Genomic DNA, 23,184 nt, shown 5'->3' on the forward strand with positions numbered 1-23,184 from the left:
GCCTGTTGGATGAGTGTGGGAGCGCGTATGCACTCTACTTCTGCTCGTTGGGCGGCTGCTTTCGATGGGTTGCAAAAGCTTCGACCACAAAGCTCACAATGTCATTCACATTGCAAGCGTTGCCTGAAAATGACGACAGGAAGCAAGTGTACGCTTGCGGAAGTGGATGATAGGAGCTGGTATATACATAGCAAATTGCTTGGTTAATGTTTAATACAAACTGTTTAATTGTTTTTACACTTAAGATCAACGACAGTGTCAGCAGCGTTAACACTGAATGCAAAACACGACACAAACCAAGCACTATCTCTGTGCGTTTGACTGCGCTTATTTTTATACCAATGCGCACTAATGCACTAGGGTGGTTCGTATATGATTGTTTGCGGTAGCTTGGGAAAATCGGAGGTGATAAATATATTGGATGTAATAAAATCGTGTTCGAAAAAGGCCACGGCTTTTTTGAATATAACTTTAAGCGTATTTCTAGCTTTAAGCATTCTACATCTACTAAATAAGTCAAACCATTTTGATTATCTAATAAATTTACTCAAGTCCGTGAACATCGATAATTTGTCAATTCCGTAACTTGGCTTAACCAGTTTAGTAGCCTAGAGATTCGAACGGGAAATTATGAACATATCCTCGCTATCATCCACGTGACAGCTGCGAGCAGATACATCGTAAAGAAACTCCTTTCTTGCACAATGATTTTCTAGCAGCCGCACAGTGGTTCCGCCATAGGACATTGGATGAAAATAGTCATGTTAAAATTATGCAACAATATTTAGCTAAATGTTAGTTCATTAGTCATAGTAACTTAGAGTACAAAAGAAATTTTAACTGCACAAACAATTCACTTATAATTGTGCCTCCAAAGTAAGAGAATTTGAAAAGTGATAGCGTGATCTCCGCTCCGTAATTACGCAGTTCCGGGAAGTGTTATTTTTCTAAGCATTACTGTGTGTATGACCTGTTGTACAATAGAAATTCAAGTTGAAGGTATGTACGACAAGTTCAACGTTTTGTTATCTTTTTGAATTATTATTTAATAGGTTTTCAGACCGTACGAAATACGTACTTTAAAATTTGCCGTTTATTTTTTTTATAAGAAGTTTGTAAAGTTTTAACTAAGTTCGCACGAATCCGCACAAATGAAACATACATTAAAATATTCTTACGTATGTCCTCTTTAAGGAAAAATAATTTCCAGCTGCGATGACCTGCGATTGCGCTTGATATAGGGTCTAATCTGTACCTATGTGTAGGAAAAGTGCAAAGATCACAAACAAGGCTGATTGCCAAGTACAGTAATTGGTTAACTGAAACCGAATTATGTGTGTTGAAAAAGCGGGAGTCGGGCGACAAACTCTACGAATCCTTCTCCGAGCGAACACAGGCAGAGACTCAGAAAAGATTTTGAGGATTGCAGCAAGAGGACAAAGCGTCGCAGGTTATCCGATCTAGCTAATGTTGATAGTTCCGCTATTCATGCAATACTAAGTAATTCAAAGCAATCAAATTCAAATTCTTTAGAATTCAATACGGACGAAGTTTTGTCTCTATTTAATGAGACAAAACTCACCAAACATCAGTATTTGTTATTAAGAGACTTTATTCATTCAAAATTGCCTAACGCTTTACCATCTTATAAAAAAGTTCTTAACGCAAAAAAACAGTGTTACCCAACAGGAATTGACGTTACAGAATGATCTGCCGAAATTAATTTACAATGTTTGTTGGACCATTAATTGGACAATTAACTATGGTTGATGGTAAAGTGTGCTGTGCTCTTAGTGACTCATCTATGAGTAAATGTTATATTTGTGGTGCGACACCTAAAGAAATGAATGACTTAGAAAAGTGTAGAAACAAACAAGTAAACTCCAGTAGATTTGACTTTAGTTTATCACCCCTGCATTCTTGGATTAGATTTTTTGAATATTACTTTATTCATGTTTCTTATAGAATCGAATTTAAAAGGTGGCAAGCACGTTCATCTGAGGAAAAAGCACTTTTAGCTAAGAGAAAGGAATTTGTTCAGAGGGAGTTTAGAGATCAATTAGGCTTGATAGCTGACAAACCGCGAAGTGGAGGAAGTGACACCTCTAATGATGGAAATACAGCACGAAAATTTTTCCTTCATTCAACCATATTATCTGAAATCACAGGAATAGACAAATACGTTATAGACAGATGTAGTTATCTCCTACAATGTCTTTCATCTGGTTTTAAAATTAATTCGAATAAATTCAAAATATATGCACTAGACACTGCTAAAATTCTAGTTAGTAAATATTCATGGTATAATTTACCTGTATCAGTTCATAAAGTGCTCATTCATGGGTCGGAGGTGATCGATCATTGATTATTATCAATTGGAGAATTATCAGAGGAGGCAGCTGAATCATGTAATAAATTAGTAAACAATTCAGACGTGACAATACCAGAAAGCACTCAAGAACTGTAACTAACACGGATCTTTTGCACAGGCTTCTTCTTAATTCCGATCCATTTACTTTATGCTCATCCTTTCGGAATGTAATGTTGTTTTCTATTATTGTTTATAATTTAAGATTTATGCAAAACTTTATGCGAAACAAAAAAATTTTATATAAAAAATGTGTGTACCTAATTTTCCTTTGACTCTTTATATTAATTATATATTACTTTATTATATATTATTATTATTATATCTTATATATATTCTTATTATATATATTATATATTACTTTATTATATGTCTTAATGTTTTTTTAATAAATAAAAACATTTCTCAACTTAAAAATGTACTAAAAAGTCATTTATCGCGCCAAAAGTTCTTATGACCGCTCTTCCTACGCGGCGGGACCACTGTGAGCCGGTGTACGATAATAATTGTTAAGTCCGTCTAAATATGTATATTTTATTGAGAAGAAGTACAGCAGCTTAAACCAGAGATGACTTGATACTTAACAGCTTTGGATATTTGACCAGCTATGCAATAAAATTCTTTAGATTATATCAAGAGGGCATCCCAGTCTGATGGTTACGTATTCATACAGACGGTCTACTGGCTTAGCAAATTCATTCGCTCTCTCATTTCGATATCTCTATGGCTGGGAGCAGTGATGAGAAACTGAGTGTAATTGATTTTGCATTTATTTACTAGCTTTAATTTCTTTATAGTATTACCTCTTACGTATAGAACCACCTGGCTGACCGACTATATATAATTCTACTTTGTCTCTATTTGTGCCCTTATTTCTTGGCATTTTATAGGGTGCCCACTATCGTTTGGAAGATGTTCGTGTGGTTTTCATTAATTATTTTTATTAATATTATTAAGTGATAGCAACCACAACACAGCTGACCATATTAGACCCGTCAGTTTATAGAAATGTGACTTTTGTATCGGCAATTTAATCCCTTTTGAATGTTCAACCTAGCAGAAAGTTCCCTTCAAAGTCTATCCGACGCTGTTTGTTGCCTATATATCATATTATTCATAATCGATACAAGCATTCAAAAGAAGGTTTGAGTCTGGTTTTTTGAGCTTATAGCCGACTATCCGGTTATTTCCTTGAAGTGTAGCTCAATAGGAGTCATAAACTAAATTTTGATTTCTGTTCATTCTTAACTCGTTAGGTTTGTCTCGGTATGAGGTAGACTTCAGTAAAATAAAAAAGCAAATCTAATAGACTTTTTGAAAGGCACTGTTCAGTTATAGGAACATCAAGATTTTCCAGCGCAATAGAATTAACTGATTTCTATTTAGATTTAAGGTTTGCTGGCAACTGATGGTCATCTGTAAGTTTTATGTTATTGTTCTAATTATAACAGCATAACCAGTCCCCCAAACATTTCTTGTTCATGTTGCTGAAGTAATAAATCTGAGTCATTTCGGTAATGTTGAACCGTCTTTCAAGGAAAGTTTCATGTTCTGATTTGCGTTTTTAGCACTTGTTATTTCCAATAATGGAAATATTTACTGCTATCATTACAGAAAATATATATTTATACTAAACATAAAAGAGGAGTAATTTTCTGTACAAAAAATATAGCTAACGATTCCTTCTTTTGTTTGCATAATTATGGCTCTGGTTTGCGCGACAAAGTATTTTGCAAAAAAAGTTTAAATTTATTATACAGGTACGTCCATCGCGTTAATGCTACATTTTATGTCAGTTCAGCAAGTTAACACAATTTTAAAGGTATAAATATAGTATTTAAATGAAAGTGAGGGCCGCCGTAGCTGGATGGGTTGGCTACCATTCGGAATACGTAGGTTCGAATCTGCGTGAAACACCAATAGGAAGAAAAATTTTTTTTATTAGCAGCCGCCCTACGGCAGGCAATGGAAAAACTCCTAGTGTATTTTTGCCATCAAAAGCTTCTCATAAAAACCATTAGCCGTTCGGAGTGGGCTTAAAACTGTAGGACCCCCCATTTGTGGAAGAGCGCCCCAAATAGAAGCAAGATCTTGACCAAACACCCAAAACGGGTACAAGCGCCAATCCTATATATAATATATATATATATATATAAATGAAAGTGGTCATATGCGTTTGTATAAAATTCGTTTCTGCCCGCTTCTTCTTTACTTTTTTTTGTTGCCATATTCACAAATGTACTCACAATTTTACTCATAAAATAAACATTTTCATTCCTCAGCGTGCTACTGAGAGCGCATATAAATTTTACTTTACGCTACTAGCATTGTTATCGTGGTTGTATGTTGTTGGTAGCTGCTTATTATCTGTGGAATGGAATGTTGCGTATACGACACGTACACCCTTCTTTCAATGCTGGTGCAGTATTACGGCTGCCGCGTCACTTGCGATGCCAGCGTACATCTCAATGGCAACAACAGCACCTAAAAATAAACCGAAGAGCATCCATCCCAACAATCTAACACTAAATGCTCGAATACGTAACTACAATTGCAGTATTCGGGCTGTTAGTAATGAAGTCATCGGCACCATGCTCGTTCATGTATGTATGCTGCACTGGCACCAGGGCGCTGCCACTATTTGTTGCCATACTTTATTGTAGTTTTTGTGGCACTTACGAGTGTACAAGCCACCATATGTAGGTCACCATAATTTTACAAAAACAACAACTACTACGAATATTGCGACAATGAGTGGTAGTAAGTCAACAAACATGCAAACAGTTGATAGTTAAGTAAGAAAATGATTTTGTGTTACAGATTCTTTGTGATTCACAAGCATACAAATACGCATACGTATACTTATCTAGGTATGTGTCTACATAGAAAACTATTAAGAAAATAAATAAAGAAAACTGTTTAGTTCTTTTACTGTGGTATTGAGCTGACGTCGCCATCATCGTCACTTTGCTTAAACCTTTACTTCATTTTTTTCCGCTGATAGATTGAGGACAATTTGCACACTCAATACAATCGCACAAATATATGTATATAGTGGATTTTCTTTGGGGTATTCCTTTGTAAACATCAAAGAAAAGTCTATGTAAAATTTTGGTTTCCATAAGCGAGTCTAAGTCGATCCTACATATCATCACTTTAATATTTGTATACTAGAAGGACCTTACTTGTTATTTCGCAGATTTTGTTTCCTTACTATGGAAACTAACGGCAATAAAAGCATTCAAAAAAAGTTCAAGGAAAGCGTTTCCCTGTTCTAGTTAAATTTGCATTCAAGTTTTTGCTACTGTTCCTGTAAAGTAATAAATGTATGAGTTGGGGCATTTCTGTATTAAGACAACGCACTATGGCGCAAAAGTGAACAGCAAATGTTTAATGTAGAATTATATGATCCATGAGTGCTTTGACAACATTTTAATTTTTAGTGACGTTTGATAACTATAATTATTTGAAAAAAAAAAAAATTATGCTCACCATTCAAACCTAATAATCTCTAGCTCTGATTAAATTTTATGTATTATCTATGTAAACATATGTATAATATTTTTTTCTCTAGCGACATGCTCACTGTTAATTTTTGGCATGATTCGAATAATATTTATTCCTAAATTATCTAAACTCTCTCTACCACTTTTTTGTCGGAACAAACTAACAAGTACAGCACTTTAGACAAAATTAAGTCCATTGTGCTGCACTCAGGTTCCTTTTTAATTTTCTTTAAATCTACCCGAGCTCCGAAGAAATCTGAGTAGATTTTGTGGGGCCAAGGAGCCAAGGTGGTCGCTTCTTAATACATCAGTGCCAAAGACCTCAAGCCTGATTCGTGGTCCACCGTCTCATTCTCCTCTCCACAGAACCCATCCTAGCTAAAGAGACAGAGATCTCGTTAGACCCGATACCCCTCCACTACTCATGTACGACATTAAAAGAGCTGTCCAGTCGTCACTTGAAATAAAATTAAATCAATCATTCACAGCATTCAGAACTCAGATGTGAGTGGGGCATTCGAATTTGCTACACATTTTTCCTTTAATTAATTAATTATCTATTACAAAATTCTTTTTCCGGAATGCCATCTGAAATCACTCTATTCTGAAATCACTCTATTTATTTTGCATTTGTAAGACTATTTCGCAGGTTTCTAGTCAAAGATAACTCAGGTGTAATTCATTTTTTTTTCTTTTTCATTATTTTTAAAAATTACTTAGTTCATCAGCAAAATAGCGTACCTTATCCTTCATGATTGGTGCCATTACCGCTTACTCGATTTTTTCCGGCGCCGTTATACCGTACCTACTTTATGAAAATCTGCTCTATACTAATCGGGTATCGGCTTACTCCCTAATTATTTAATTAAAATATAGCTGGCGGAAAAGAGATCACTTCTTTCTGTATAATGGGGTCTCAAGCCACGTGTCGTACTTTGGATGTACAACTTACTGGTTCTGCCTAGTTCGTGGGTCGCTCTTCAGAAGGGCTACAACACCACTTAACTAGAGAGAGTGCAGAGAACTGCATGTGTGGGCATCACTAGCCATGTAAAACATGTCCCACTGCTGCACTCAACGTCATTTTACACTTACTTCCCGTGGATATTCAAGTTAGGGCGCTGTTAGGTTGAAGGAGATTGGCCTCTGGAATAACTTCCTGTAGGACATAGTAGCATCTTGAGGCAGATCTCCCCTTCCTTCTCTGTACTTCGTACTGATCTCTTCATCCGCAAGCTGGATTTTGAGGGTTGTGCAAGGGCATCTTTCCGAGCAGACAAGCTTGGAAGGAAGGGAGAATCGGCATGGATATAGGTACCTCTGTTTTCATTGACGGATTCCATCTAATGGAATCTGTAGTGGGAGCGGGGGTTTTCTCTAAATCAGCCAATATCTCAGTCTCCTTTAAACTGCCGAAAACGAGCAGCGTCTTTCAAGCAGAGATCTTTGCGAACCTGCCAGCATGCAAAATGCTTAGGGATCGCTGTTGGGAGAAACATCAATATTTTTTCCGATGGCCAAGCTGCCATCAAGGCCCTGTGAGAGCACTTTCTCTGAAACTAGGCGCTTGAGATTCCTTAGCGTGCCATTTGGGGATGGCTAGAGGAAATTCTCCAGCCTAGATCCCTTTTCTCTAATCCACTACACCAACATCACGGATGGCTGTAGATGGTTTTCTCTTCCCTAAATTTTTCGCAGGTAGTGGTCCGCATTATGGTATCAAAACGGTGCGTAAGTGCTACTGTGTACCAGTGACCATCTCACCTACCTACCTACCTTCTGTGTAATGTAATATTTGTTGCAAGGAGCTTTGCTTACACGTGCTTGTTCTTGCTTTTATAATTTTGAAGTTTCTTCAAGCTCCAACTACCACCAATTATGCCAATAACAAATGTAAGCCAAATTATGACGAACGCTGAAAAATAAATTCTTTGCAGATATTAAAAGGTGCGAGGTAGGTAGGTAAGTGGAAGTCGGTCTTTAAGCCAACTTCATTAGACCGTAGTCGATCCATTGGGATATCACAGTAGCAGTTTGCCTGCTACTCCTCGCTAAATAATTTTGTTTTAAGTGCAAACCCATTGATCTGGTTGACACTTATATCTCTAAAGCCATCAGTATCGTTCGAGAGCCATGAGCTAAAGTATCTAAACCTTGCACCATCCCCACACAGAATAGTGATCAAGAAAATATCTGGCAGACCCTTTTACCTCCTCATTTTTGTAACTGCTGTAATAGTCGAATCGGAGTGCATCCAATCTTTGAACATGTTAACCTACATGATCAAAGCAACCACGTAGAGACGTTTTTCTTTGAATGATTAAGTAGCGCCTTTGAGCGCCTGGAATCCCCTGCTGACCAATTTCTCAGTAGTACCTGTGCAGGACATTATAGTTTGACCTACCGCTGGTGTTAACATTTTGAACTGTCGGGAAGTTCCCACTGTTCAAGCAACATTTTATATGAAGTCTGATAAAACGCTCCAGAGTATTTAAAAGGAACGATGTCAAGCTGATTGGTCTAAAGTCTCTCGGAAAGAAATGCGAAATCTCCTCTGCTTTGGGAATAAAAACTACTTTGTTTTCTCCTCTCTTATCAGGGATATGTGACAGCCTGAGGCAAGTTTTAAAAACCACTAAGAGCCATGGTATCGCCAGATCAAGCAATCGTTGAAGTTCTACTGGAGCGATAAGATATGATGTATCGCTGGGGTGGCAAATCCGGTAGGTTGCCTGAACTGCTAGGAAAATGAGTATCTAATAGAAGGTCCAGAAATTCACTACTAGACATGACCCACGAACCGTCTATCCTTTTTACAAAACCTGGAAACATAAGTGCCGAGGTCGATACTTTCCTAAGTCTAGAAGTTTCGTACACCCATCAACTACAAAGCTACAAAAAGCTCGCCATGAACTACATTTTGCTCTTTTAAGAGCACTTTTAAAGATTCTGAGGCTGTTTTAATGCGTTTCCAATCATCTACCAGATGGTTTTATATCGATTTAACAATCTGTTTCAGACTTCCCCAAGTATATTTAATTCTTGTGGCCACCAAGCTGGTTTTTGCTTCCCTCTGTTCTTGAGGGGCAGGCAGCACTAAGTGCTTTGTTGTCGCAACCGATTATCTTTTCTAATACTTAATTGAAGCTGTTTGTATCTATTGTAAAGATAGTTCTATACAAGGCCCAAGCTGGATGCTTCTTCGGCCGGCCTGCTTGGAGCCCAGGCACGAGCTTTTGGCTGAGATTTTAAAACTCTACAGCCTCAAGATTTGTGCCAAGATAAATCTTTCTCTGCAGCCACCTTTTATAATTTGGTGCATCTTTCATCGTCATAGACGACTAATTCGATCCAGCCTTGATCCCAGTCAGCCCACTCTACGATAGGACGGAGGAGCACCACGATGCTCCTCCTGAACGCTGACAGGGAACGTTGGTCAAAGCAACCTCAATCCACCTCCACTAATCTCTAGAAACACCACAGTCCTCCGTCGCCTTATCCACGACTACGAGCATCTTGCCGCCACCATTAACCACATAGGTATAAGATATCCCTGGAACATATTTTGTGCCTTCGAGTTCCTCGAAGAACTTCTGCCGTTTAAAGACCGGCCTCCTGGGATGCACAAGAGGTACAGAGTCCATTGAAATTCATGGACTTAGCCCACATTAACAAGGTCTTATCCTTCTCTAGTAAAAAATCTTTGTCCACAGTCGCAAATCTATGGAGAATGCAATCGTCAGTCGATGTTTATGTAGGTCACTGCTGCCACGGCAGAATTGATAGCCTATCTGTTAGGGAGTGCCAAAACCAAGTCCTACCAAAGGCTTAGTAACGCCATACCTCAGAGATTACATTGGCGGAAACTGGAGATGATTGGAGAGGTTGTCTTCTTCCGATTTTTTATGAGATCCGGACTACATAACACATCTATTGAGCAGGACAGTTTACAGACAGATATTGAACAATATTCATCGACTGTCTCTTACCGTCTTCCTAAGCTCCCGATTCCCTGAATTCCGTCATCAGAGTCCATCTACCACCCAGTGCAGGCGAGGAGTTTGAACTGCCTCGTGTGACCTACGATACTTTGGTGACAATAAGAACAAAACGGAAATATTCATGTGGTCATTAAAATAGGTACGAAATATAAATATTACAGATACGATAAAAAAATAACTAAGTGGTTTGGCATAAAATAGATAATCCTGCGGCCGGTTTCTGTAGGAATGGAATACCACAGTTCTTTGATGTTATACCACAACTCCCACCTATTTTTGGGTGTTTCCTTCCCGATTCAGTTTTTTAAATCTCTGGATTAGCTAATACATAACTTTAAGATTATTTTGTAAAAACCATTCATGTTATAACATTAGTAGTGTTTTCGGTCATTATCTTGCGTAAAAAGTCACCGAAGTGGCAGATTTTCCACAGCATCACTTTTTAAGTTTGTCCTTGTGAATAAATTTGTCAAATTTATTGATTATGAGGTTAATATATTAGGTTCTACTTCTTACCAAGAGAGGCACCGTCAATTCATTATGTTGCCGATACCGTGCTTGATTGGTTTTGTTTTTTGTGAGCCGCGGTGAGAACTCTTGTCTTATAGGGCGTCTGACAATTCGTCCACCATTATTTGCATATAATTTAATTTTTGTTTCATCACTCCAAAGTTTTTATACCGTTTTTTCTGGTCTACACCATGACTTGTGCTAGTGGGTAAAACGTTTCCTCTTCCTTAAATTTGCTTGTTTCAACAGAGAAACTTTACAAACTATTTTGTCTGGTAGGTTTATGCTGCTCAATCGACGCCGTACAGTTCTCGCTGATACTACATATATACTTAAAAGGGTCCCTCTTGGCAAGAGTGACAATTAAATGATCAATGGTGCAAGTAGTTTTATTTTTGCCACCACGTCGTTCTGTGGATTTTTTGGGCTTGAGGGAATTTACAACAAAACGTTTGGGCCGTTCAAATGACTCAGCAATAAATTTATACGATTTTTTTGTCGATGAGTGACAACAAACCTCCACTCCTCAACTCTGCAATGTTGCACACGACCCATCTTTGAAAGAAATGTATATTAATTATTAGTTATTAAGTAAAATATCTAATTCACTTCTTACGTTGTATTCAATATTTTTTCCGCAATATCCGCAAAGTACCTATTTTAGTCGCCACACAAAATTACACTTTACGATAATAACCGAATCTGTGCAGCCAATAACGGAACTTAATACAGCGGGTCTTTTAATACCATAAAGCAATGATGTCATTTGTAAAAAAGCGAAATTTTTATAGCAGCTTTTAATTTCGATAGATAAAGGCAGCTTACCCATTCTATTGACAATAATTGTATGTTGTTATATTTTCAATAGATCTTTCAGCCAAATAAGTGTCGTATTTTACACATCCAAGTAATGAATTATTTATCAAGCAATCCTACTCAAAAATGATAAATTACAAGATTTGGCCATCCGGAACAAAATTATTAAAGTAACTTTGGCTGCTAAACCTATGCTCCCTAGGTGTAAAAAGTAAAATTGTGCCCGCGCATTTCACACGTATCTCTACGCCAGTGGTCGCCAACCCGTCGATCGCGAGCTACCGGTAGCTCGCAAAGGCAATTCTGGTAGCTCGCGCTGCTCACGTTGCAAAAAATCCAAAAGTCTGAAAATCATACCAGTATTAGCAAATTTCAGAAAATCTCATAATAAATAGATAAACAGCGGCAACACTGCGGTAAGCGATTTCGCGCCGACAAACACGACGTGAAGTCGCGGCTCCGTTCTAGGATCGGCTGGAACCAATTAGCGTGCTCGAGAATTTTTTGGCTTTATATATACGCAATGCACGTCGACATTGCGCTCAGTTTAATACTGAACGGCATTATCAACGTTCTGCGTGCAGCGGTTGGGTTAGAGTTCGAAACATTATGGCAAGCAGTAGTAAGAAGGCGAACACATACCATTTCCATTCGGAATGGGAAGAACAATAGTTCTTCACAGAAGTTAAAGGCAAAAGTGTTTGTTTGTTATGTAATATTATACATCTGTGTCAGTTCCTAAAAAAGGAAATATTGAGAGCCATCATAAAACTGTACATTCTAATTTTGAGAAGGCATTCCCGTTAAATTCTGCCACCAGAAAAGAAAAACTGAAACATTTAAAAATCCAGTTAATTGGACAACAGTCAATATTTTTGAAAACAATCGACAAAAATAAGGCTGCAACTGAAGCATCTTATCGTGTTTCCCAGATAATTGCACAAAAGCAAAAACCTTATGAAGACGGGAAATCATAAAACAAGCATTTTTGGAAGCTGCAGATTCTTTATTCGCCAACTTTACAAATAAAGACGAAATAGTGTCTGCTATAAAATCTATGCAACTTTCTGCTAATACAGTGATGAGGCGAGTAGAAGTAATGAGCAATGATATTTTTTTACAGTTAAGAAGTGGCTTAGATAACTGTATTTATTTTTCACTGCAACTGAATGAATCAACAGATGTAGTTGACACCTCACAGATGGCCATATTTGTCAGGATGGCTTTTAGTGATTTTACAATTAAAGAAGATCTTTTGAAGTTTATTCCATTCAAAGGGCATACTACTGGGCTAGAGCTGTTTTCTCATTTAAAAAATCTCATCTCTTCTGAGAAAATTCCAATATCAAAAATGGTAGGCCTGACAACTGACGGTGCTCCAGCTATGGTGGGTTGTGATAAGGGGCTCGTGGCGCTATGTTAAGGATGAAAGTTTTCCACAATTTCTTAGTTACCACTGTTGGCTCAGAGATTTTGGTTTTCTTGTGGACTTTACAGAGAAGAGAAATTAAATGAGCTGAACTTGCAGCTTCAAGGCAGGGATAAAGAATTAGCGGAAATGATTTCTGATATAAATGCATTTATTACAAAACTTGAATTTTGGGAACAAAACCTAAAAAACCGCGATACTAAGCATTTTCCTATTCTTTCCGAAAAGATATCCAAAAATCTATTAGAGCCCTATGACAGTAAATATCATATGGAAATAGTTTCTAACTTGAAGGAAAACTTCAAAAATCGTTTCAAGGATTTCAGCAAAATTGCTTTAGTGACGCAATTTGTTGTTTCACCCTTTGCAATTTGTGTTATGAACAACTTTGGCGAAGACATTGCTGTGACAGAAATGGAACTGATTGCTTTTCAAAGTGACTTGACTTTAAAATTTTTAGGTTCAAATACAAAATGTATATGGACTTTAGTAAGTAAAGATAAGTATTTAGTTTTATGTCGTGTTACGTTGAAAGTGAAAGCGTTATTCAGTTCAACTTATTTGTGTGAATCTTCTTTTTCCAATATGAAATTTATTAAAAATAAATACCGCAATCAGCTTACAGATATACATTTGGATAACTGTATTCGAATGACTGTATCAAATTATACTGCAAATATTAAAAAAAATATCGATGAGTCAGAATGTCAACCTTCTCATTAAATATGCTCTTTTTATCTGCCCATATTTTATTTATATAATAATGTACTATTACTGTTTTGTTGTTTTTTTAAGTCGCTTGTGATTTGCCATTATGACTGCAAAAAATTTTGTTACGATTGTTAGGTGTGAACATGGATGTAGTTATGCATAAGTATAAGCACTATAAGTCATAAGTTTATTATATATAGAACGTATATTAGTAAAATAAATACATGTATTGTATGTCGAATATAACTGTGTATTATTTAATTTATGTTGGCTTGTGCAAGTAGCTCGCTATTTATTTCAAAATCTTGAAAGTAGCTCAACACATTGAAAAGGTTGGCGACCACTGCTCTACGCTCTTTCAGTTAGTCGTGGTTCAGGTTGGCTATGATTGGCGATGGTCAAGGCGAATTGAATACAGAAGGTAGAGTCTTCCGTTACTGTATTTTTCGCAATTTTGTCAAGTATGACGCCAGAGACCTTAAGAATACAAAACAAACAAAAGGATGAGACATTACATGTTTGTAAAAATTTAGTAAATGGCTTTGAAATATTTGTATTAAAAAACTAATGAAAACGAATGGCCACGTGTTAAACTGTGAAAGCACGAATTATAAAAATACCTCCAAATGCAGTTTTTCTGTGTATAATTTAATTTAATTTTTTGTATATAATTGTTTGTGTTTGCTTGTTGTCGTTGTTGTAGCATACACATTCCCCATACATATATCAGTGCATATACGGAGAATGGTACTAAAGTGACAGTCCTTGGCCGGATATAAATCCGCGTCGTTCCGGATACGCCGTTCCGGTTTGGAAATCTAATGCCTTATCAACCATAGCAACAGTGTTGCAGTGGTGTTGAAACAGTCCGAAGATTCTTTAAATACTTACGCCCGTAGTTCCAACTAGCAAAAGTTATACATCACCATGTGGCTGAATTACAAAAGCTTAGTAGTTTTGGATTTTTATTTGAATTTTATTTAGCAATTGTCACTATTTTTATTTTTATTCGAAGATTTACAATTTTGCGCTGAAGAAAAATATTTTGGTTTTGTAAATAGAATCCTGTATTGATTTGTTACAATTTGTATTTGTGTTGGTATGCAGGTAGATTTTGCACAAACTTTTGGATAAAAATATATTTCTTTCGGCTTTGGTAGCCAAGAATTTTGTAACGCCGACATATTTTTAAGCCTGCAGAATTAGTGCTTATTAAAAATACAAAAAATTACGGTTAATCTTAAAGAGTTTGAGAGTTTGAATTCAGCAAATGCTTAAACAATTCTTTTTTTGGAACAGAAATGTTGAACGTTATTTACAGTTTTACATATTTAGTTTTCATGTTCTAACCGTGTCCTACGAAATTCTTAAGGATTTTTTTTCAAAATTATAAATAAAATTAATTATTTTTAATTGCCATGCCTCTTATTAGCAAGAAGTTGCTGGAAAAAGCACCATTTTCTATTACATTCTAACCCCGAAGTTTCTATTCATAACAGTTCTAAATGCGAAGATTTTCATATCTGCTAGTCTGTAATTTTTTTGCTTCATCAGCTGTTCTATTAAACGAGTGAGTACGCCCATAGCGGGACTTAGGCAAGAAAAACTTTTTGGCTCCTCCTTTAATAGAGAAGACGTAATCCGATAGGCTCAACCCGACTATTAGAAACATTTCTTAGCCTTCATTATGAAGACGGTCGTGAATTGTCGATGTGATATTGGGATAAAAAATATATTTCATTTTATCTCCTTGGTTTCGTGGGTGGCGACTTAAAAAAGAGATATATGAATCGTGAGGAAATTTCAAATCTCACATCGTTTGATACGGTAAAATCAAAGCTCATAATCTCAAAGAACTTTAAGTTTAATATGAAAACATTCTAGAGGTTAGAGATTCATTCCATCAACTTGGTTTGAAGGTCTGATGTGATGGGGATGAGAATTCATCTGAAAACTCTATACGTGTATCTGTAGAACTGGGAAAGGTTAAGATCATACACCACTTCTTGGAAATACATGTGTATAATCTCTTCCTTGAGGACCTGGACTGAATTCGGTACTGTGGCTCCGAAGTGAATTATTTTTTAGAGCAACCTGCCTAACATAACCCAACTGCTTAGTTTTCCATCGACCAGTACTTCGTGATCATTTGCATACATGTGTATGTGAATAAGAGTAATTCAAAGATAAGAAGAGAAACATTTTGCTGTTTTCTTTAATCTCCAACCGCTAATGAATTTGACTCTATATTCGTCGGTGTGGAGTAGCTGCCTCGAGCTCATTTACATCCCCCCCTTTTCTTTATTACTTAATAACTTTTCGGAGAGTATTTCAGTGAGATGAGCCTAGGTTTTCTACAAGAACAATTTTTATGGCTTAGCTTGTACAGATCATAATAATTTTAGCATTTTGCTGTACACCTAACATTGCCGCTTCGTAATTTCGCAGCCATGTTGAAAGTGCGCCACTACAGTATTCGGAATATTCAGCGACTAAAACCATAATCTATCTAAAACCTTTAGTTTAAATGAAAATTGTTTCTTTTTCGCCAGCATTGCTTTCCCGCCACCCACATCCAAAGGGGATCGCTCTCCCCTATGCAGTATTTTTCGCTATACTCCCAAGCATATTGCCGCTTGTGTCAGCTGAAGTGCTATAGGTATCAGGTACGGAATAATGACATAAAACACCATAGGGAGTCAGAGGAGATTGCAAGCATTTAGCATTTAGCTTTACGAGTTATGTATATTCCCTAAGTATTTCGTCATACTCATTAGGGCGGGTTGATTTAAAAATCGCTCATTGCTCTATGAAAATCGTATTCTAGGGATAGAAATAAGAAACTTTGCCGAAGGAACCATACCTCTAAAACGAATTCTGATGTCCCCCAATTTGGGTCGAACGAAAAATCCCACTTTGACCCATTTAGAGTGCTCCAATCGAGTTCAAATGTTTGACCGACCCCCACTAACTTTGGACGACCGATCCACCCATGCTAGTGGCACACCCCCTGGAACTCCCCTGGGGGGTTCCCCATATAATCATTTCAAAATATCACTATTTTTGGCCTTTACATGAGAAAAGAAACTAAAAAGTTCGACCCAAATTGGGGGACATCAGAATTCGTTTTAGAGGTATGGTTCCTTCGGCAAAGTTTCTTATTTTGATCCCTAAAATATGATTTTCACAGAGCAATCTGCGATTTTTTTGCCTCCCCACAAATCGACCTGGCCTAATACACATCCAATATTTTTTTGATCAAATAAAGAAAGAGGAAACCTAAATCGTTGAACATAAAATTTGTGAATGTTTGAACTTTTGCTTTTAAGTGTTACATTTATTATAATTTGAAGTATCTACTTATTCCTTTCTCAATCAGCTGTATGTTTAGCGAGCGAATCATTAATATTATATGTAATTCTTTAAGCTTTAAGCCATCTTAACTATTTGCAACAAGCTGATGCAGCTTTAAAGGTAAATAAATTAAAAATAACATTTAGGTAAAACTTTATGTATCTCTTTGAATTTTCGAAAGATATTTTAAAAGTAAATTTATGAGATTTGAATCGAGAATTAAATTAAAATAATTGTTGAGTCTATGCATTTACATTTGCTGAATTTTTTTTCCCAATTTTACTGAATCTTCTTTGTATTTAAGATAAGTATTTCAACATTATTTTTTAACACAGTTTGTACGTAGTTTTATTTTCATTTCACCTTAACATGTAATGGCATTTGACTAGACTAACTTAAGTACTTGATTTACATTTGAATATGCTTTACTTTTACAATTCATCTTACATTCCATACAATTGAGTGTGGCATTTCCTCACATTACAAAATTTTCAACATTAACTTTTAAAACAATATTTTTTTTTTGCCGCGAACATAAAATCTAATAGTTATGACTATTATCACAATTTTTTTTTTTCAATATATGTATGTATGTTTACAAACCATTTTCTACTTTTCATTAAACTTCAGCATATAATTTAAAGTTTTGTACAGCAAAGAAAAGTTGATTTCTTAAAAAAACTTGTCTACAACAAAATATTTACTTACTTATAAGCTTAATAACCAGCTTAAGCAAAATTTTTTAGTCAAAAGTGATTGTAGCGAATTGTGTAGCTTTGCAAATGCAGATTTAATTGAAGCCAGAAATTCCATTTGCTTCCGATATCTGAGTAAAGCCTTTACTTTACGTTAGTAGCTGCCACTTTCATGAAAGCTTGCAACAGCATTTTCTTCTAAATACTTTTTCATTTTTAGCTTCCGTTTTTAGCAGAGCTTTGACTAGCATTTGATTGCAGAGTAAACATTTTTAAAGAGTTTTGAATCAGCAGCTTTTGCTGTTACTGTACTTTTCTCTTCAACTCACTTGCATTTCGCTTGTTGAGAAAAAGCATATAGTAGAGCAATTTTCATATTTAACGGAATTTACACTTTTGCTGATTGCAAAAGCTTTTTGAAGAGTTTTGCATTTTCAGCTTTCATTTTTATGAGAGCTTTTACCTGAATTCACATGCAGAGCAAAATCTTAAAAAAAATCTTTGTATGTATTTGCAGCTTTCACTTTTGCATGCACTTTTACTGGTATTCGCTTGTTCAGTAAAGTTCCTAGATAAACTTTATACTTAATTTAGTTTGACATTGAAAAGGAATTTTGTTTACTGCTGAAAAATGTACGAACATATTTTCATTTGCTAATTTTCAAAATAAAGCTGTCGACGTATACTTTGCTACTCTATGTACATACTTAACCGTTATACATATAGTACATATTTAGAAGAATTTCATTATTGTAATATAAATTCAAAAACGCTTACACTATTTTTATTAATTTTTATGTGGTGCTGTAGCATTGCATGTAAAGTTTTACTTCAAGTGCAATTCCAATTAAAATATTACTAAAAGCTTTAATAAATAAATGGCAAATACTGCATTGGAGTCTGTAATAACCTGCTAGCTGCTATACTATTGGTTTAGTAGTATATATGTATATGTACTATTGCTTATGTGTTTAGCGTTATGTTAGAAAACAGTTCGAATGGCGAATTCTGAGTTGAGTACTTATACAAATACGAATATGAATACGAATGCGAAAACGAACATGTGTTCGATTACAAACGTACATACATTGCTTATGGTACATACATTTATGAATATGAATAGCTATATGATACTACGTATATACATACATATTCTCACATATGCATGTACACCTAAGTATGCACTAAATATCTGAGCGTAAATTTGTAGTATTAAACTATTAATATACGAATACGAATACAAAATGTGGCTATCGATTTCCTAAAGTGTATTCATTGTATTGTTGTGAAAGCAGCTTTTGTAATGCTACGAGTAGGTCTAGCTGTTCACTAGTCTCTAGTTCACTAGTATTCCATGTCATCTTCATCGTCACTTTGACACAGAAGTTTTCTACAACAGAAATTTAATAATTGAAATAGCATGTGTTTTTAGTTTTTATAGCTGTTTTTTAGTGGTGTGTGTGAATGTTGACATTTTCGAATGTCGTGAATTTCAATTACAAAAGTGTTGCACGTGCAAAGCAAACTGGCGAACAAATCGTACAAGACTACAGAATTGCATGCCATTATTAAATATCATTATGGCTATTTATTGAAATCAGTTTAAAAGAAAAAGTTCAACTACTTAATGCATTCATTTAAGTAACTTATAAATGTGCTAAAATAAAGAACATTTCACTAGCTACAAATTTAAGAAAAATACTAAGCTAAAGATGCAAGGGATGTTTTCAAAGTAGCTTTTATTTGTATATAATTGCATGTGAAAAAGTAAATACATTTTAAGAAAATTTGAAATAAATTATATACATATGTACATATGTATATATTGCTATCGAGGGAGCTTTCAACTAGATCGATCACATGGATATCATTAAATCCTTAGGCAAGAGTTGAAACCGTCTATAGCATCTATGCAGAGGAACTAATGTAGCAAAAAGGGGTAAGATACCTGCCCAAAAAAATGAGTGGCACTAGATAAAGAATAGTGCTCTCACGAACACACGGACCGTTAATTTCAACGATATACTTAAAAAACTTGAGAGAGAGTCAAGCAAGTATGGTGTAATACGTCTTCTCAGAGGAATTCATATGTGGAGGTACTCTCCATAATTTGAGATAGGCCTATCTATACAATTAGGTCATTGGTAGAGGATGGACTGTAAGTCCAGACAATACAGAACTTGTGTTTAATACGAGCAAGTAGAAGGCTCCGAAATTCTCTTCATCTGTCCATTATTTTTTGGAGAAAATCTTTCTGGGAACGTCAATCCAGTAGTAGCCGAGTGATATCTTTGAGAAAGTTCTTCAGGAGTGTTGATACAGGAGGAGCCAAGTTATTTAAATATAAGACTCGAAAGATAAGAAGAAAAAGGCGCTAAGGGGAATAAGCAGAGTATACACATCCATACATGCCAAGAGTGGCATACCGTCGTATTGTGGTCTGCATGCATGTATGAAGAAAATTGAAATGTTTCAATTTTTCTGCTTGTTGTTGCGACAGGTGTGAACATTTATAGCGTGCATTAAGCGCACGAATTTATATTTAGTTGGTTCAGTCCATCATCACTTTTGAGAGCTACGGCTTGCTTGCTTAACCTAAGCAATCCACATTTCCTGTTATTCGGCCAGCGTTTAGTGAGCTGACTAAAGGCACAGTTGACCAAGGTAGTTTCGATGGCGGCTATGTAACAACCATTTTTAACTTTTTATTTGAACTGTGATTAATGTGATTTATTTTCTTTTCAAATATCTATGAAACTGTGTGCTTGACTTTAAGTGCAAAAAACATCACTATATTCTAAACTAATGTTTTCTCATTCATATAAGACAATGACTAACTACCATAGGATAAAAAGGGGTGCGCGAAAAATATTTTATGATTAATTGTAGGTATTCTATTCAGATTTAATCTCACTTGTAAACAGTATATAACCTTTTCGTTACGTTTTTTAGTATTTCGTGTTTAATAATTTTGTTAAATTTATTTCAAACGGTTTTAACAGGCACTTGCATTATGTTCTCTTAAAAATTACTGAGGGATAACGTTTTCTCCGGTTTGCAATTCATGCAGTTAACAATCCTGTAAAAATTTGTTAGTAATTGTAAATATGAATTTTTTGTTTTGTTTTTGTTATTTAATAGGCGATTTTAAATGAATTCACGAAAGTCCATGACAATAATAAGTATACTATGAGTGCGAAAATAGTGTAGAGGTAGCGGATTTTGAAAAATAGAAGAAATGAAAGAGAAAAATTTAAATTTTCGATGTTAATTTTGAGAACACACAACAACAAGAATACTAATTAGCATGCCAATAAAATTGTATAGAATAGGAAAAGAGGTAACATGCTAAACAAATATAATGGCGTATTTACGAAACTAATTTTGATCTGTAATTTACGATGTCTATAACTAAATATTTATGTATAATATTTCATACATGCTTTGTTTTGTTCACAAATGTAAGATATCCAATAATAACATAATTTGACATTTGTGACTAAATTAAATTAAAAAAATTGATATTTAACAGTACAACCGCATATTCTACAAATACAAGTTTACATATGAAAATATTTATCAATATGCATCTGTTACTACACATGAAAATATATAAAAATAAATACATATGTATGTATGAATACTATCTAAGTATACATTTACGGATGCAATAACAAATTTTGAAAAACATTCCAAATTATGCAGGTTCGTTATGCAGGTACAATTGGATATACGAGTATGATTCGTTTTTTCTATATAAATCTTAACATAAATACGAGTAATAGTTATGCATACGATCACACGATTATGTTGTTAGTTAACATGTAAAACTAGCAAAGTATGTGTAGGATGGAATACTACTAGTAGTAATAGTAGTAGTAGTAGTAGTAGTTGATTAGAAACTGTTTATCAAGTGTTTTTAAACTCACTCTTCCTTCGAGGGAAATTTCTCCGCATAGACCCGTGAAGATTTATTACATGCCTTGTCGCAACAGGGGCAATACCAATAGCTTAGCACACCTATCGAAATCGCGAATAGCACATTTGGTATGATGAGCGACAAAACAAGATGATATAAATTGTTCTCCCACGAGTAGCGACCGATCACCACTTCTGGGTAGGCACGACTATAGTAACAGGGAAATGGTTCTCCAATGTGCGAGTAGCTATAAGGAAAGAAAGCAAAGAGATATGTTGAGAAACAGAGAGAAGTGTAAATTTAGTTTTAATGTGCATAATATTTTGGTCTCCTACCCATATTGGCGCGCAAAGACACTGCAATTCGTTGTGGGTGGATAACCGCAACCTTCGGAGTTGATGAGAAATTTCGTATAGCTGATATCCCACTGCACCTTATCCAGTTCGCGCGGATTCTTCTCCCATTCATTGAAGGGGATACGTGTGTAGTTAACATACAACTGATGGCACCTGGAAAAGCAGGGAAATGTTGGGCCTAATTGAAAATGATGTCAGATAGCAGAACGCTTGGTATGGTTAAATTTTACCACAGCAAGTCGGCAAACTGTGAGAAATTAAAAATTTTAAAAGAAGATAGTTTTGCTAAGTAACACGTAAAATATCAACTTAATCAGCTCTATTTCGAGCTCCAGTTTAAAGAGGGAGGAAGTGCTTGCCTCAGTTAGTATAACTAAACTTAAGATTCTAAAGATTCAGTAAAGTAATATGGATATCACTACTAACATAACATTTTCTGTTAGCAGCAAAGTTTAGTAGCATAGATGAGTTTCATTCTGAAAGAGAGTTTACTAACTTTGATACAAACATAAATCCGTGAGTATTTGAGCATTTAAATTAGACATCTAGTTGTAAATAACCCTAAACTGCAATTAAGGGTCGGTGGAAATATGGTAATATGCTATTTTTATTTTAAAATTTGTCATTTGCGTCTCTATTCTGAGTCATTTCTGAAACTTACTTGGTGAGTGATGATGTGCAGCCCTCACGGCATGAACTCCACGAACAATTTTTTATGCCTTCCGCATAGACATGATCAATGACAATACACGTGACTGGCACAGGATCATAATCAGCGATTATTGTCGAAATTGCCGGATCTACAACGAAGGGTATTAAGAAGAGGAAGGCAAAAACTGATAAAATAGCAGTGGTTCCTGAAAAAAAAGGAAATAATAATGACATTCATTAGTCAGCTGTCTATGAAGTATCTACATTTCAGTCATTATACGCACCAAGGCACAACGATGTATAAAATTTAGCCTTCTCTAGTATAGACTCCAACTCAAGATCGCTCTTCTTCTTTTGTGGGGATTGCAGGCCTGTGCGACTGGAACGACCCGAAGTTGCCGTTTTCGTGCTACTTAAACTTATCTTACTGCCGGTAATGGTGTGCGCCGAAATGGTCGGACTGGTTGGTAGTGACATTGTTGTCGTAGCAGTGGAGCTTTTCTTCATGTTGATTCTGTTACTTTGGTGAGATTAAACTGCTCGGAGGTGTCGGTCGCACATATATTTTGTGTGCTACGCAGCTTGGTCTTCCACTGCTATTATTATTCTATTGTGTTTGTATGTGTATGTTCGATTGTTCGAGCGTTAAAGCTTTGTATTTTTAATTGTTTGTGTGGATTTTTGTTTTTATTATAAGAGTGTTTTTTGTTCTTACCTCTTTAACTTGGGTTTTGTGTTACCTCGGTGATTTTATAATTCTATGATATTTTTTTTTCTTTTCTAATTTTGGTTTTGATTATTTATTTAATAAATTTATTCAATATTTTTCTTATGATTTTCACTAAATACTTTTCCATTTTCATTTGAA

General features: G+C 35.5%; 2 protein-coding genes across 3 annotated transcripts in view; one reads left to right on the plus strand and one right to left on the minus strand.

Annotated features, from left to right (window-relative positions):
* The window catches only part of LOC129240310 (cilia- and flagella-associated protein 298), a 99,941-nt gene that overhangs the window by 50,021 nt on the left and 26,736 nt on the right, over positions 1–23,184 (plus strand). The gene's annotated exons all lie outside the window — the stretch shown is intronic.
* LOC129240309 (protein tipE) lies at positions 14,290–22,823 on the minus strand. Of its 2 annotated transcripts, none has more exons than XM_054876029.1 (5): positions 22,601–22,823; positions 22,327–22,522; positions 21,645–21,818; positions 21,320–21,556; positions 14,290–18,780 (listed from the first exon to the last, which is right to left on the minus strand). In XM_054876029.1, the coding sequence occupies exons 1-5, from the start codon at positions 22,821–22,823 to the stop codon at positions 18,735–18,737; spliced, it is 876 nt and encodes a 291-aa protein (XP_054732004.1). In that variant the 3' UTR covers positions 14,290–18,734. The 2 variants fall into 2 exon arrangements, with proteins under 2 accessions (XP_054732004.1, XP_054732003.1); XM_054876028.1 differs by having other exon boundaries at positions 14,290–20,469.

Source organism: Anastrepha obliqua, chromosome 3 (genome assembly GCF_027943255.1).
Source record: "Anastrepha obliqua isolate idAnaObli1 chromosome 3, idAnaObli1_1.0, whole genome shotgun sequence".
Lineage (NCBI taxonomy): Eukaryota > Metazoa > Arthropoda > Insecta > Diptera > Tephritidae > Anastrepha > Anastrepha obliqua.